The 16,691-nt window shown below is 35.8% G+C and overlaps 1 protein-coding gene across 1 annotated transcript in view; it reads left to right on the forward strand.

Annotated features, from left to right (window-relative positions):
• Pdk3 (pyruvate dehydrogenase kinase 3) overlaps positions 1 to 12,211 on the forward strand; it is a 73,818-nt gene extending 61,607 nt beyond the window's left edge. The window contains exons 6-7 of the mRNA XM_048796379.1: positions 52 to 191; positions 2,254 to 12,211. Of these exons, the coding sequence (XP_048652336.1) occupies positions 52 to 191; positions 2,254 to 2,284 (171 nt within the window). The 3' untranslated portion in view covers positions 2,285 to 12,211. The remainder of the gene's footprint in view (positions 1 to 51; positions 192 to 2,253) is intronic.
• The last annotated feature ends 4,480 nt before the right edge of the window (positions 12,212 to 16,691 follow it).

Raw genomic sequence — 16,691 nt, forward strand, 5'->3', positions numbered from 1 at the left:
ATATATATATATATATATATATATATATATATGTATTTTTTTTTCCAACAGGCTCTTTCAAGTGAATCATTTGAGAGGCTGCCAGTTTTTAATAAGTCTGCATGGCGCCATTACAAGACCATGCCTGAAGCTGATGACTGGAGCAATCCCAGCAGTGAACCCAGGGATGCATCAAAATACAAGGCTAAACAGTAATGTAGCACTTTGATTTCCATTGTAAAGGATCTGACTTGTCGCTAGAATGTACCAGCCAGAAGATGAGAGATACTTTCCCCCACCAGATATTCTTTGAGGTTTTATCACTGGAAAAACAAAGTGACCTGAAGAGAAAGAATGATGGGAGCAGACTCAGAACGAAGGATAGCAAGAATTAGGTAGCCAGAGTCACTATTTCAATAGTGGTCCTCCTGTTCTAGGAAACCTTTCACTGTAGGTAGAGTTATTAGCAACAGTGAACAGGGGTTTATCCTGCCATGAATTTTATTTAAAAAGTAATAAATTTGCATTTCGTTTTCATCCCTAGAGACAGAAGAATGTTTAGAGAAATTCTATAGGTTGAAACTGAAAAAATGAAGAATTTAAAATTATCTACCAAGATAAACAAAATGTGGTATATCCACACAATGGAATATTATTTGGCCTTAAGAAGGAAGGAAATTCCCTCATGTGCTACAATATGAAAAGTCATGCTAAGGGAGATAAGCCAGACCCTTAAGGACAAATATTGTATGGTTTAACTTATATCAGGTACTTAGAGTAATCCAGTTCATACAGTCAGAAAAAAAGAATGGTATTTGCCAGAGAGTGGGAGGAAGAGGGAATGAGGAGCTGTTGTTTAATAAGTAGAGTTTCAGTTTGGGATAATAAGAAAATTCTAGATAAAGATATTGATGATGGTTGCACAAATTATTGCCAGTGAACTGTACACTTAAAAATTGTTAAGAAGGTTAAGACCTATGTTCTGTATAGTTTATCATGATAAAAAATTGAAAAAGTTGTCAGTCATAGAATAATAACTGTCATTATTTTATATTAATTAAGGAAAATAGTCCAATCTTTGGTTTTCAGATTTGTTTTTATTCTGACTACTCTTAAGCTCCAACTTTACTAACAAGAGTAAGGATTCTGTTTATTTAATTTAAAATAACCTTTTGTTAATAGAAAAGCAGCATTCATTGTAAACAATTAGAAAACATAAATGAGTGAAAAAAGCAGAAATCACTGTATTTTCACAACCCACAGATTGCCACTTGTTGCTGTCTTGTGTATGATCTTCAAGATAATTTGCTAATTGTACTATAAACATATTTTCCCAAAATGAGATCATACAATTCATACCATTTATAACCTGCTTTTGTTTTATTTAAATATCTCTAGTTTTCCATGTCAACAAAATTTCACCTCATTAAATTCTCCTGATTTGTTCAACTTGGGATCCATTTCAGCACCATAATACATCAGGGTAGTCTCAAATTGCTTTTAATCTAGAAAAATGTCCCACCTAGATTTGGTTGATTTCTTCTTCGAAATATCACTTAGTTTATTCCCCATTCCCATATTTCCTGTAAACTATAAGTTGATTGAAAGTCTCAGTGGAGTTTTGTTTTGTTTTCTAGAATACTCCATCAACGTATTGCAGAATTACATGATGAGACCCATGATATCTTTTTGATCCACCATTAGTGATGTTAAGATAGACCATAATTTAAGTGTTGACTGTCCAAAAATATTGTCATATTTTCCCTTTTTCACCAGAAAATCCTTTATGTGGTGTTATTTTGGCACTTGACAAATGTATATTTATCTATTTGCCTGATGGTTTTTACCCTAATTAATAATTTTGGCTCAATAAGGATATCCACATTCACCACTTTTATTCAACATACTACTGGAGGTCTAACCAGACATTAGGCAAGGGAAAAAGTAAAGGGCTTTGAAATTGGAAAGGAGAAGTCAAATTGTCCCAAAATCAATTATCTTATTACTGTTTGTAAAATTATGTTTTTTAAAAGAAAACTCCTTTGTCAATTATTAACTAACATTTCCCTATAAAGTAAAGCTCTTTCTCCAACTCAGGCCATTTAGGTACCTTGAAGTATACTTCGTCCAGTGAGTACTGGTAACCATAGAAAATAATTATGAATTAAAGCAAGGGCTTTTGAATTACCACCATAACTAAATGCTCTAAGTGTTGCTTAAAATAGAGATTGTATTCATAAACTCACTATGATATTCCCAATATTTTCTTTATAGGGACAAGATCAAGACTAATAGAACTTTCTAGAGACTGAATGCTCTGATCCTCTCTGTGAAGAAAGATTGTCTTCTCCAAGTCAACCAGAGAAATTTCTTTCACCAACTCTGAGTGTGGCACCATAGTTATTCCCAGTGCTTGAATGTGTGTTTTCTCCACACCAGCTGGACCTTTTCATGGAGCCCTTCCTGTAGTTACTTCAACCAGATCTTCCACTAAAGTAGTAACTTGAGTAATTTTTCATGGTATCTTGCTGTGATGTGCTTGGTACCTGCCACAAAAGAGCACAGAGCCTCATTAGAGCCCTCATGTCCTCATATTCTCTATCGCAATATGGTAGAGTCTGATGTCTAAAGTCTTTGCAGAATTTTGAGCTCCTTCCCCATTCCAGACATAGCAGATCCTATTATTGTTCTTTGTGACCAAATACCATTTTGTCCCAAACCTCCTGCTTTGGCCTAGGGAATCTGGAAGTGGAAGATATCAGCTGAGAGCACATTTTGATAATTCAGTCCCAGGTCCTTTCCTCTCTCATATGCATCCCTCCTTTCTCTGATTTAGACTTTGCCTTTTCGATCTAATTGTATTCTCATTATGCAGTATGATACTTTTCATGTTATTTGATATGTTGATTTTATTTTAAAATTCATTTGTATACTACCATTCCATTGATTAAAGCATTCCAAAAGTTGTGTTGGAATTTTTCACTTAACAGCTTGGTTTCAAAGATCTTAAGTGAAAAACCGCCTTCTGGCCAATATCAAGCTTCTAATGAGTGGAAAGTGGAATTTTGTGCTCTGTGAAAGTATTGCCAATTTGATACTGTACCTTTATCATATTCCTTTGTTGTCTTCTAAGGAATTGGAAGTTTGTGTGTAATGCACTTATCCATAGGGAAAAGTTCTTTCTAGTTTATTTTTTTAAATCCTATAGATCTTCATAATTTTCATTGTCACTAATTTTAATTTTAGAATTATAAGCTCAATCTGATTTTCAAAATCATTATTTTTTGCTAGAAGTTGGAAGTGGAAATTAGTAGAGGACTTGGGATAAGGAAAGAGGAATGGGGTTATATTTAACCTTAGTAATAGAAGTTATCTGAGAGTCCAGATTAAAACCAGCATTTTACACAAATCTGCAAGATGTTTCTCTTCACTATAATTTTTTATATATATCATGTCTGATTTCTGCCCTCTTTTATTGTCTGTATAAATGTTTTGGTCCAATTTTTAAGTATCAAATCCACTGATTTAGAAGTTTTAACTTTGAAGTATTCCTCCTCCTCTAGTCATATGATAGTAACAGTGCAGTTGTCCCCACTGCCACCACAGTGGGGGATTTTTCCCTGAGTAGAGTTGTGCTCTTGCCAGCTCCATGTGGCTTGATTGCATCTCTGCCTCTCTTAGTCCCAGTGAATCTGATTTGCATTTATTTTATTATACCGTCTGAGTTCATGGCACTTCCTTCATCTTTAGAAATATCTCTTCTCTTCCATGCTTAGAAGGATCTCATTAGAGAAGTCATATACAATCATTCAGGTAAAAGAAATACCAGTGATCTTGGCCAGAGATCTGGGTCAGTGTCTTGGGAGTGGGGCTATTCCATGCAATTATTTTCTTGTCCTTTAAAAAAAACATAGCTTCCTTATAGATATTAAATAGTATATCAGTACCTTACTAGGCCTTAATTTCCAACCATTTTCCTTTACACTTTCAAGTGTGTTATCCTGTAGTAGAAAGGAGGCAACAGATTTGGGTTGTGTTACTGCCTTGTTCAGGCAGAGTTTTTATTGCTTGAGGAATGTCCATTGATTGCTATATCTTTATGACAACCACCACGTAAGAGATGGATATGGAAAATATCGTATAGAAAAAAAACGTATTACATTCCTTACACATCTTTTTCAAAAGTAAAAATTTATTTTGACGTTTTTAAGGATTTAATGATCAGTTTTTTACTAAATATACTTTGGGGATTACTCATATCCATCTGATGCCTGTAAAATCTGGGCTTCTCCTATCTTCATTTTCTTCATTAATAATTTAAATTTATACCTTAAAAACCACAAGAACTGTTTAAGGAATATCTTGTATACTTACAGTTTGTCAGCCCCTTTACCAAAGTATTTATTTATTCTTTTTGTTAGTATAAGCAGATGGTCAGATTTCTACATATAGGTTGTAATATAAATAGACATTGACCCCTTGTCCGCTGAATTCTTCCCCATTCCTCTGAAATGCCTTCTCATTTATTCTATTTTAAGTATTTGGAGACCATGTGTACTATTTGAAATGGTTCCTGGCCATAGTAGGTACTTAATAAACATTCATTGAATCAAACAATGAAACTGACAGCCATTTACCTTGGTTGGTGGGGCAATATTTTTCTAAGTTCTTAAATTATCCTTGTCTCCACATTAATAACAGTTCAGGTCAGGAGATGTGGAAATACTGAATTTCCTTTCTATAGTGCTAAGAAGTGATTTAAAATATAGAGGAATGGCAGTAAGTTGAGGTGGATCCACAGGAGTCATCTGATTCTTTCTTTGTCTCTGAATATATAATTTTGGCTCTATAATACAGGGGTTCTTTTCCTCCAAACAGTGACATGGTTTTACAGCCTTGATTCCAAAGAAATTTCACATTCAGCAGCTGGTTTGATCTTTGCGATGCCATGCGGTGGACCACACAGGACTATCTCTACTTTTCATATGAATCCCAAAGTAGTTAAATGGTTTGCCAATGTGGCTTGGTAACTGAATAGAAGAACCTAAGTTAGTAGTTGGGTCTTCTTGTTTCTGGATTAGTGCTCTGAACAATATATCAGGTAATTAGCATTATCCCTTTTGAGGAATTTCTTGGCTATATTAATCCTCAAGGGTAGGCTCTAAACCAAAAATTTTCTATAATACAAGGTAATTCCACTCAGGAGAGGCTTTCTTTTGTGTGTGTTTTCATTTTGGCATAGTTAGTTAAAGGAGATAATCAAATGGACTTGGCAGCTTTTACCTAGAAAGACAGGCAACCTAAAGTGTATAGCTATAGGTAATTACTAGAGTTATTTGAACTTAATTCTATTTTTGAATGAAATCAGTGCTCACTGCCAGCCATTTTATAAAAAGACTCCACATTTGAGAGGTGATGCTTTTATTTTTTGGTATGCCTGGATTACAGCTTCAGTTAGATTCTCTCACATATTTATAAATATATTTCTGTTGCCATAATTATAAACAATAACTTGGATAGCTATCAGATTTTGTGGATAACATCCTTTCCCCCTGATATTTTTGGGATCATTACTTGTTGTCTCTAGCTGATGGTGCTAAGGGGTCTTAAGTCCAGATAGATTTTTTCTTCCCCTTTTGTAGATGGCCTGCTTGCTTGCCCTGGAAACATGTGATTCTTTGTTTAGTCCTTAAAATTCAGTAGGTTCATTTGAATATACCTCAGAATTGATAGTTGTCCTTTGGCTTTTTCTGGTACATAGTGAGCATTATATATTGACATTTCAGGCCTTACTGCATTTTGTATTGGTTTATTCTATTCTCTTTGAGAATTTGTTGTTCTCTTGGCTCTCTATTATCTGTCCTTCACATTTATCTTTCTTTCAGTGGGTTTTACCTCCTTGTCTTCCTTCATACTGTGATTTTGTTTTTCAGAAGCCTTATTCTCCATTTCACTGACTCAGCTTTCTCTACTGATGATTTTGGGCCTTGTTATTTATAATGTGGCTTTCACTTCTGTTAAGTTTAATTTTTTTTATGTTTCTTCCCCTGGGTCATAATATTGTCCTTTTTTATTTCTTATTTCAATTCTTGGATGAACCATTTTGTCTATATTTATCATGGTTTCTGAAATCATTCTTTAGAGTGTATTTATGTGCCTTTTGCTTTATCTGTTAGACACTCTCCTGGAGTCCGTGGTATGGGGTTGTGGCTTTTATTAGTTTCATTATAGACAGCTTTTTGCTCAATTTTTGGATGTGTGTGTTGGAGAGCAGGAGCACATGCATTTATTCTGCCATCCTTCCCAGTGGTCCAGGTGCTTAAACATTGACTTTGAAGATAATGTCCTTCATAATCTATATGTTAGTAAACAGAAGGAACCAATATTGCCAGCAGGAAAGCACTTAACAACTTTAATCAATACAAGATTTTTGTTTACTGTTCTGTGTGGAAAGATAACTTTTAACTCAGGTTCCTGTTCCAACAATTAGAGATATCAGTACCTTCTGGCTTGAAAAGAGGGAACATGTGACATTTTAATGAACTTAAGTTATTGGCCATTGACAATGATTAATTAGTTAATTAAATATGACAGTATGTTTCAAACTAGCATGTAATCAGAGTTGTCAAGAGAAGTATAAGCTGTTTTTATTAATAGGTTGTAGTCAACTCGTCTCACTGCGACAGTTAACCCTTCTAAGAGCTTTGTTTTGACACAGGTTTTTTTTTTTTTTTAACCTGTCTTTTAAATCAGCCAATTTTTTAATGTGGTTCATTAAGAAATAAAAGGGTGTTATGTTTTCATCAGAATTTTTTTGTTATTTATGATTATACATTCAAATTGTTTGTAGATCTGGGGCCTATCCTGGAAGCACATAGTTTAATGTTTCAGAAGTACATCTGCAGGTAGATCATGGGGTAGAGTTTTATTTGGCCTCTCAGAGAATTGAAGCCTCCTTGCCTTAGTGACCAGCACACTTCACTAGAAAATCAGCAGCAAACTTTTGTCACCTTCAGAGCTCCCACATAATGATCAGGGAGTACAAGTGACAGCCTTGCTCTATATACCAAACTCCACTCAAGGCAAGGCATTCTTAAGACCAGGGCCTTTGCCCTAGTCTGTGCTATTGTAAAATGGAGAATTGAACACGGTACCCTCAGGTAAAGGAGACTAATAAAGTGAAGGTGGCAGACAGAGGAGTCATGGGAAGAAAAAGTGTTCAATGTTCATTTAAACAATATCCAGGTTAGAAACCATGTTAAGTATGGGTACATGGCAGTGATCAAACAGAAATCCTCACTCTGTGACTCACGTTCTTGCAGAGAAGACAGTCAAGAAACAAAATAAGGTGATTTTATGGTTCAATTGGGAGATGAATGCTATGGAAAAAAATGAAATGAGAGACAGAACCAAACCTTCTCAGGGTTGCTTTCATCATAGGCAGGTGTGTTCCTCAGAGGAGGAAGTGTTGGTGATTTCTGGTTTCTCTGCTTTGTATCTGTTGATCTCCATTTGGAGAGTTCATCTTCTATGCCTGGTTCTGTGCTCAGCTCTGTGGGGGACCCTGTTGAGGCCCTGCATTGCAGTTTTAGGTAGACAAAGGGAACTGACCTGTTTCAGTCATGGTTTTTCTGACCCACAGGGAGCAGCGGTCAGGTGAAAAGAGCCAGCTTTTACAATCAAATTTCACCAAATGATGTGAGCTGCTGTGTCCAAAAACACAATTGCCACAGGTTCCAGATACGTTTTTAAAACTTCTGAAATCATTCAGTAATTGTTTAAAGCATCTGGATGCTGATGCTGCACTTAAAATAGCTGCTTGTTGAGAAAGACCCTATTTAATACTTCCAAACTTATTTTAGAAGAGGATTAAAGAAGTATCCTAGAGGCTTCTCTCTGAAGTCCCCAGGATAGCATCAGCTGTTTGCCTCCCAAAATAAGACAATAAAAAGACACAGAGCTCTTGAGAAACATATTTTCACCTCTCTGTCTCTAAAATAGGGACATGTATTCCCTCTGATCTCTGCGATAGCCTTATGGTGGTTAGGACGCAGGTTGTCACTTGGTGTGTGCCACATGTGGCCCACCACTTTCCATCAGAGCCATGGTGGGGACTTTTAGTTCCTCACGCTTGTCTGTCTTGTCGCCTTTAGGATAGAGCTGAGTGACCCAGCAATAAATAGAAGGTTTAGCTGACTGGAGGAAATGCAATACACTTATTTATTCCCATAGGCAGAGCCAATTGGTCACCCTTTAAATTGTCTTATTTGCATATGAAAAAGAACATCATGGGATATCATTTCTGAAAGCCACCAAACAAATGTCTGATAAGGTTATATGCCTGCATTAACCCCCCCCCATCTCACATTTAACATCCTTTCAGTGTTTTAGCTAAGTCCAGAAAACATCCTATACATGTGCATTCTTTGCACAGAAAATTCTATCCAATGTGGAGAATTGACCTCAGGTCTCAGTATCCTTTCCCTTTTTGTTGGGCGACTCCATAAGCACAGTGCTTCCCAATTCAAAGTGATGAAGTCAGTTTTTGATAGAGGTTATTCTGCATGTCTCTTGAAAATGATAAGAAGTAGTTTGATGTCTGGAGTCCCATGGTCCCCTTTGGACTATTGGAAATATTTTTTGTTTGATTTTTTAAAAAGTTAGATAATTGAAATAGTAAATCTGTGGTAATACTAGATCCAGGAAGCTTCCAGTTCTGAAAGAGTATGAACTTAACCTGAAAAATGTTTCTCGGTTCTATAAATCTCTCAGTGACATTTGGATTAATCAAGTATAATTAAATGTAGTTAGATTTTTGTCAGATTGTAGTTCAAAATAATATTCATCTATGGAGAGGGTAATATATTCTGTAGAAATTTTATTAAGCACTTTAGTTAAGCAAACACTAAGGAGAACAAAATCAGCCTCAGGAAGGTTAATTACTAAAAAAACACAAAGTATAGTAGGTTATGTAAATCACTTTAATTTTGAATACCATGGCTTGAGCTTTAATTTACATAGAGAGGTATTTTGGATTTGTTTTTCACATTTATATTTTCCAAAAAGAACAGAATTACACTTGCATTCTTTTAAAAAGTTCTAATCATTCTAGGATTCCATTAAGTTTGCTTAACTTTTTCCTATTATAGTTTCCAAAAGTGAAGAATTACAGTTGCATTCTAACTAATTATCTTAAGATTCCGTTAAGTCAGAATAAATTGTAAGAACTGTATTTTTATTTCTGAGAGTTTTAAGAAAAGTATCAAGCAAGAGAATGTATGTGAAAGTATCAGCCCATGTATGACTTTGCAATAAATATTCATTTAAAAGAAAAATGTTTAAAAAGGTAAAGCATAAGAGTTTAGACTATAATGATAAAATTTTTTATTTTAGTAATTTCTTTAAAGGGAGGAGTAAAGAGATTAAATTGATTTTATATGTATATTTTTTGTACTCAGAGAGTTGCATTTTCACTCCACTTTCATGTCTCAGGGAATAGCCTTTGATAAGAATCTCATGGGAATCTCTGGAACTATACCACAGTGTGTTCAGATTTGATTGTTGTTGTCTAAATATCAGAGCTAAAGTTTCAAAAGTATTGTCATTTTAGGAACATGAGATTACTCAAGAAACCTGAACTTAACCTTTTTTGTTTTTTATAATAAAAGACACCTACATTTCCTTTGTCTAGGAGGTAAACAGAAGTCTTTTTATGACACATCTCTGAGATTTTCTTAGAAAACCCCCGTAATTTGATTTTGTTTGATAGTTTGCTTCTTGACTTTTCAATGAGGATTCTTTTCCATTGGAACAGACTCCTTTTGGGATAATAAACTTACGCTTAAAAGAATATTCTATCAAGTAATTCTAACTTCTGTTGACCTAGAAATGGCTTATTAATTTAAATTCTCTGGATAACTTTCTTAAGTGGGCCAAAACAGCACAAATGTCAAAGATCACATATGTACTAAGCAAGTTTTGCCCTGCATTTAGCAAGGTAAACATCAAACTCTGGCATTTAGGACTGATTTAACTGCTCTCCAGTTCATCTTTGCCTTCCAAAATGATTGAAAATGGCAAACTTAGAATGGAATGCATATTAATAACAAAGCTACTTAATGTTTAAAATATTCTTACCTTGTTGGGCATGGTGGCACATGCCTTTAACCACAGCAATTTGAGAGGGTGAGGCAGGAGGATCACATGTCTGAGGCCAGCCATGGTAGCTTAGCAATACCCTGCCTCAAAATAAAAAATAGAAAAGGGCTAGAGATATGACTCAGTGGTAGAGCATCCCTAGGTTCCATTTCCAGTTACAAAAAAAAAAAAAAAATCTTGATCTTTTTGAGAGAGGGAATGAAGAATCTTAACATTCATTGCTAACTGTTTTGGCTGTTCAGATATGCTAGACATTAACAAGGAAGTTAAAAATTAAATGTGATTACAAGTCAAAGGTGTTCACCATTTTGTCATGCTAAATGATATGTCACAAAAGGAGTTTGTGAAATCAGGATGAATATAAAATGTTACATTGTTTAAATCATGCCATCCATTTCTCATAAACTCTACTTTCTTTTTGTCATTGAACTTTTATAACTGCCAGAAAGCTCAATCTCTATTTTAAAAGGCACAATGTATTTTCAGTAAGATCTGGCTTATGCCTTAATCATTAAAAATGTTGAGGTTAATATCCTACCCATTTAATTAGAATGTTTTAAAATGTTTACAACTAAAGCCTATAACTGTAGGGATCTAAAGACTTGAGACCACCTGCCATTGAAGAGGGACCAGGCTGACTATTTTGGGCCTCACTTGCTGAGTCCTCTCAGGAGGCAGGATTTTCCCAGCTGTTGTAACTAGCATGAAAAATAAAATAGAAGGAACATTACAAAGTCCTGTATCTGTTCCTTTTTTCCTTGGATACCTATGTAACTCTTCTTGGGGAAGATACCACATGAATTCCTTTGGTATCTTGTGTTTCACTTTGAAAAAATTTCTGTTAGAGCTCGTATGTACTTTTGACAAATTGTGCATATACCTACAATTTTTTTTTAGATTAAACAAAATGTACCTTGACTCTTGAGTGGATAGCCAAGGCAAGGTTTTCCTAGAAAATATAAAGCACTGAGTTATTTAAAAATTGCAGTGGACTGAGCTGGGGATGTAACTCAGTGGTAGAGCACTTGCCTCGCTAGCATACTTAAGGTCCTGGGTTCAGTCCCCAGCACCACAATAAAAAAATTGCAGTGGACTTTATTCAATGTTGGAAGAATTGAGTTCTACTGCTTCTTTCATTTCTGGTCCATTCATTGTTGCAATCCTGCTTCTTTTTTCTTGTTCTGCACTAGAACTGAATGTTGTGCTTTAATTAGAAATGAGTTGTGCTTGAGTCAGTTCTGGACAACATGACACATTTTTAGAAGAATGGAAATACTGCTTTAGCATCCTGGCTAACCCTAATCTCTATAGAGTTCCTTGGGTTAAAATCATTTGAGGTCATAATTGTTGTTTAAGATTTATGTACACACCATCTGCTGCTCTTAAGTTCACACACTCAGAAAAGTATGTAAATGCTTGAAATTTAAATATTTTCCAGATTTAGAACACGACTTGTAAATGCCTAGTAAATGCTCAAACTGAATAAGAAAGCCATCATGGAATAAAATATACCTTTATGCACATGTCTAATGCTACAAATTAAGTGAAAAGTTTCTTGCTTGGACAGTTTTTCATCATAACCCCTTATAAAACTCGTGTCCAAAATGGGAATTATTGCTGATTTGATAAGAAAATAATATTAAAATACATGAAATAAATGTTCATTACAATATTTGTACCAGTAAGTTCAAATCTGACCTGTTCACTTTGTGCCTCTGTCAGCTTAGTTACAGTGATAAATGTACACACAATATCCTGTGTTTCCAGGCAACCTTGTGGTTTGTAGACTAAAACCCAGTCCCCCAAGTTCTGTGCTGTTCTGTGGCCTGGCTGGTACACACTGTCATGAGTGAAGAATGACTTTGGATTGGGTCATTTGTCATTCCATGTTCCGTGAAGAAAAGTGTTTTGTTGTGATTGTTGGAAAAACAACCAGAAAAGTGTATGGCTCAGATAATGTTCCCTGTAAATTGTGGAACAATCTGTAGTGTCCATCATAGCCAAACTAGTCCTGGAGCACATGGACAATTCTGTACCCCAATAATCAGAACAATAAAATGGTAGTTGTGATTCATAATGTGTCAGTGTGGTGTTTAATGACCTCTGGTCTGTATTCTTATTACTTCCACCTATAAACTTTGTTTTCTTTTTCTGTTTCTGAAATTCAGTACATTAGTTGCAGCAGGCATCTTTGTAAGTTTCTGAGAATGCACAAGGATACTTAAATTCTTTTTTTAGACCTTTATTTTATTTGTTTATTTATATGTGGTGCTGAGAATCAAACCCAGTGCCTCACACATACCAGGTAAGTGCGCTACCACTGAGCCACAGCCACAGCCCTGGTATTTAAATTCTTATGATCAAAGAAAACAGGTTTATTTGAATTCTCTATAGCTGGGAATGTTGAATTCACCTTTTGGGGAATATCGTATGAACAAAACATAAGAACTGTGTAACAGTAAATTATATAGTGGTGTTTTTCAAATTATGGTCCATGGATAGAGGAAAGAAGACTATATATTGTCCAGCCCAGGACATTTTTGAGGGTGAAAAAGAGCACTATTATTATACTTTAAACTGTAAACAGGTGTAAATTGGAACTGTCCTGGGCAAAATGGAATGGCCTGGTCATAGACCTTCTACTCCAGAATTAACTGAAATGCTGGTTAAATATGGAGTCCTGAACTCTTCTGAGCTCTACTGGTTCAGGTTTTCTGGGATGGGGGCCTAGGTTTCCAAATATAGATGCAGTCATGTGCTTCCAAATAATTAAAAAGAGGTAGTCCTCATGTTGTTTAGAATGTGTCATTCTTTCACTCTACATTCAGTAGTGAAGAGGTATCTTCTGTTTTAAAAAAAAATTGTTTTCACAATACCTTTATTCTATTTATTTTTATGTGGTGCTGAGGATCGAACCTAGGGCCTCACACATGCTAGGCAAGTGCTCTGCTACTGAGCCCTGGCCTCAGCCCAAGGGTGTCTTCTTTTTTCAGTTTAATATAAAAGCCATGTAATGCTATATTGTGTATTTACCACTAAAAACAAAGTTTTTGAAAATTTGAGGAAAACCTTACATTTGAATGATTCTTTAGGAGCATTAATGTAAGGAAGTCATGTTTATTCTGTTACCAGCTGATTCTTTTAACTGTGCCTTGGTTTCCTTGTCTATAAAATTAGAGAGTTGGATTACATGGATTCCAAGACTCTTACCTAGCTTGTTTTATGGTACTCTTTTAAAACCTAAAGTAGGAAGCAATCAACTATGTTCATTTTGTTACCTATTTTGCCCAAAGAGTACAAAACCAGTGACTCTTGAAAGTGACTTGTGATTTTAGTCAGAATTTTTAAAATTATCCATGTATATTTTACCAAAAGTCAGCTGCTGTGTTAAGACATCATTCATGACTGAGAATGGCTTTCTTGCAGCAGCTGCTCCTGCCCTTGTTTGAAATTCATAAAGTATGAGTAAGCATGGTTTATACTTACAACTCAAGAGCAAATAATTCCATGAAGCTGCTCCAGGGCACTGCACATAAGTGTATATTTTTACTTCCCTTGTCCTTCATCTCAAAATCCTTTCCAAATGACTTAATAATGCATGCTTACAAGTGATTATCTGTTGATAGTATTTTCAGATGTTCACTTCATTAATAACATAGATTTACTTTGATCACATGAATAAACCATAAGGCATCGTGTAAAGGGGTTGCCTTTGGGAAGGGTTTCTGCAGACCACCATCTGCCACTAGAACTCTCTGATGATGGAAATGCTCTCTATTTGTGCTGTCCCTTATGGTTGCCACCTGAACAGTTTAAATGTGGCTAGTGCAACTGAGGAACTGCATTTTAAATTTCATTTAATTTTTAAAATTTGAATAGCCACATGTGGCTAGTGGAACCACATTAGGGCAGTTATCTATAGTCATTTCTCTGTTGAATTTTTTTAAATTTTTTGTAGTTGTAGATGAACAGAATGCCTTTATTTTTTTTAATTATTTTTATGTGGTGCTGAGGATTGAACCCAGTGCCTTACACATGCGAGACAAGTGCTCTGCCACTGAGCCCCATCTGTTGAGTTTTTAAAAATAAACATCAAGCACCCATTTTCATCAGTCACTAGGCTACATGCTTGATGGCAACTGTCATTTCTCAATGTTGGTCTTAAATCCTTTGTCCTCTACCCACTGATGACACTTTGGTTAAGAAAACAACAAAATGATATTTAGATCTTTTCCTTTCAATTTCTCCTGGCAGATTGATTCTCATCTTTGCTACACAAGCTGTTGATCATCCACCTCAGCTAGTCTCAGACTTGCTTTTTCCCTGAGCTGAAGTATTACAATAGCCCAGAGGGTCCTAACCTACCTCCATATTGGGAGCTCCAAGGCCTAGACCCCATCAGAGGGCTCTGGGGAGTAGTTTTTGAGTTTTCTAAGAGTTTCTAATGTGTGACAGGGCCAAAAACCACTGGTTAAATCTGAATTATGGAACAGCAAACCCATCTCCTTGGCACAGAACAGGCCTAGGATCCTTGTGACTTACTGATAGTCTGTTTAACTGATAATTGGAAAAAATTTTAAAGGAGAAAAGGCCTTGTCTGTTTAAATTTAGGGCAACTACATAGCCTGTTATGCATGTTTATGCATGTATACTGTGCATAAAATTCTAAGCTAGGCCAATGCTACCCTTACTGTTCTGTGGAATTCTTGTCCAAACAGAATTTGCCAGTCCTCAAATAAAATAAACATGTTAATGATTTCAATAACAGTGATGGATGCAGAAGCTTTTGATAGTTCCTTAGAAAGAGCTTAATATATAATAGCATAATTATTTCTAAAGTTAGAGGTAATTATTGTCACCTAGTGCAATAATTGGAATGAAGCTTCCTATATGTAAACTCTACTCCTGGGCTTCAACTGGTAATGAAATAACAGTTTATGAGGACACATAAGTGTCTTATTATTCAAGTGAGGGATGCCCATCAGACACCCCATAATCAAAGAATCTAGAGGCTTGGAGTGACCATCTCATCCACAAAACAACCCTGGCCAAAGTTTAAACTATTCCCTGAGAGGCCCCAGGCCTGTTTGTCAAGCTTCTGAAGAGAAGTTAGTGATGACTTTGGTAGGTCACTTATACCTTTGTTCATGGGCCTAGATAAGAGATGACATTGTCAGTCTCCTCTTTTCAACATACTCAAAGAGTGGTTTCAAATAGATAGAAAATCTTTTTTAATTTTTCTATTAAATTAATTTCCTTAATTTTTCTATTTTCCCCTAATCTGTGTAAGAGTTGGCAATCTTTGCATTCTGGGACAGTTAGAGCCCTCCACCCCAAAGAAATTAATAAGTAATGTAAAATTAGTAAGTTAGTAAAATAATTGTAAAATTTTATTTGGTAGAATCAAAGTTTTGGTGGCCAGAAACGTGGACTTTTCATTAAGAGCTCAGTAGATTCAAAGGTAGGAGTACTCAAGAGAGAACTGAGAGCTAGGCTATTAAACTGAAATTGGGGGCTAGGTATTTTTTCCTTTTTAATCTTTGTGTTCCTAGAAACTACAGGTTCACTCAAATGTTACTGAGTACTTGAGATGGGAATGTTTGGTAGACCTTAAGTTAAAATAAAGACCAAGGGCCATGACAGGAAAATAAGTTATTCTGGAAAGGAGCCTGGAATAGCTTGATACTTGATAGTTGGAAATGAGTCCCAGTTTAAACTGGCTGCAGCCAGCATCCAAAAGACCAGCAAGGGGGAAAAACAAGGGAAGAATATGAATAAACTATATCCCTGGATTTGTTTCAGCAAGAACATATCCAAATATCTAATAATCAAAGACTTTGATTAGCTTTTTTTTTTTTTTTTGGTATCAGGAATTGAACCCACAGAGTCACTTTACCACTGAGACACATCCCAGCCCTTTTTATTTTTTATTTTGAGACAGGGTCTTCCTAAGTTGCTTAGAGTCTTGGTGAGTTGCTTAGAGCCTTGCTAAGTTACTGAAGCTGACCTTGAATTTGCGATCTTCCTTTCTCAGCCTCCCAAACCACTGGCATCACAAGCATGTGCCACCATGCCTGGCTCCTTTTTCACTTTTGTTTTTTGTACTAGGGATTGAACCCAGGGGCACTCGACCACTGAGCCACATCCCCAGCCCTATTTTGTATTTTATTTAGAGACAGGGTCTCACTGAGTTGCTTAGCACCTTGCCATTGCTGAGCCTGGCTTTGAACTTGCAATTCTCCTGTCTCAGTCTCCAAAGCTGCTGGGATTACAGGCGTGTGCCACTGCACCTGGCTCCTTTTTCACTTATTGTTTTAGATAGTCATGTATGGATTGGAGGGTATATAAGGGAATAGGAAAAGAAAACTCTTTAAATTTCCTTCTGTATTGGTCATGGCTCTATGTTCATGAGTGGAATCCTCATGGACCAAATAGCATGTTTATTTGGGTCAGACATATCTCATTGTTATCTATTCCATGCTTCTCTTGTGGATGTCAAGAATTGAGAAACATTTAAGCAAGGTCATCTCTACTAGCTGTCAAATAAGAATTTA

Source organism: Marmota marmota, unplaced genomic scaffold, assembly GCF_001458135.2.
Source record: "Marmota marmota marmota unplaced genomic scaffold, marMar, whole genome shotgun sequence".
NCBI lineage: Eukaryota > Metazoa > Chordata > Mammalia > Rodentia > Sciuridae > Marmota > Marmota marmota.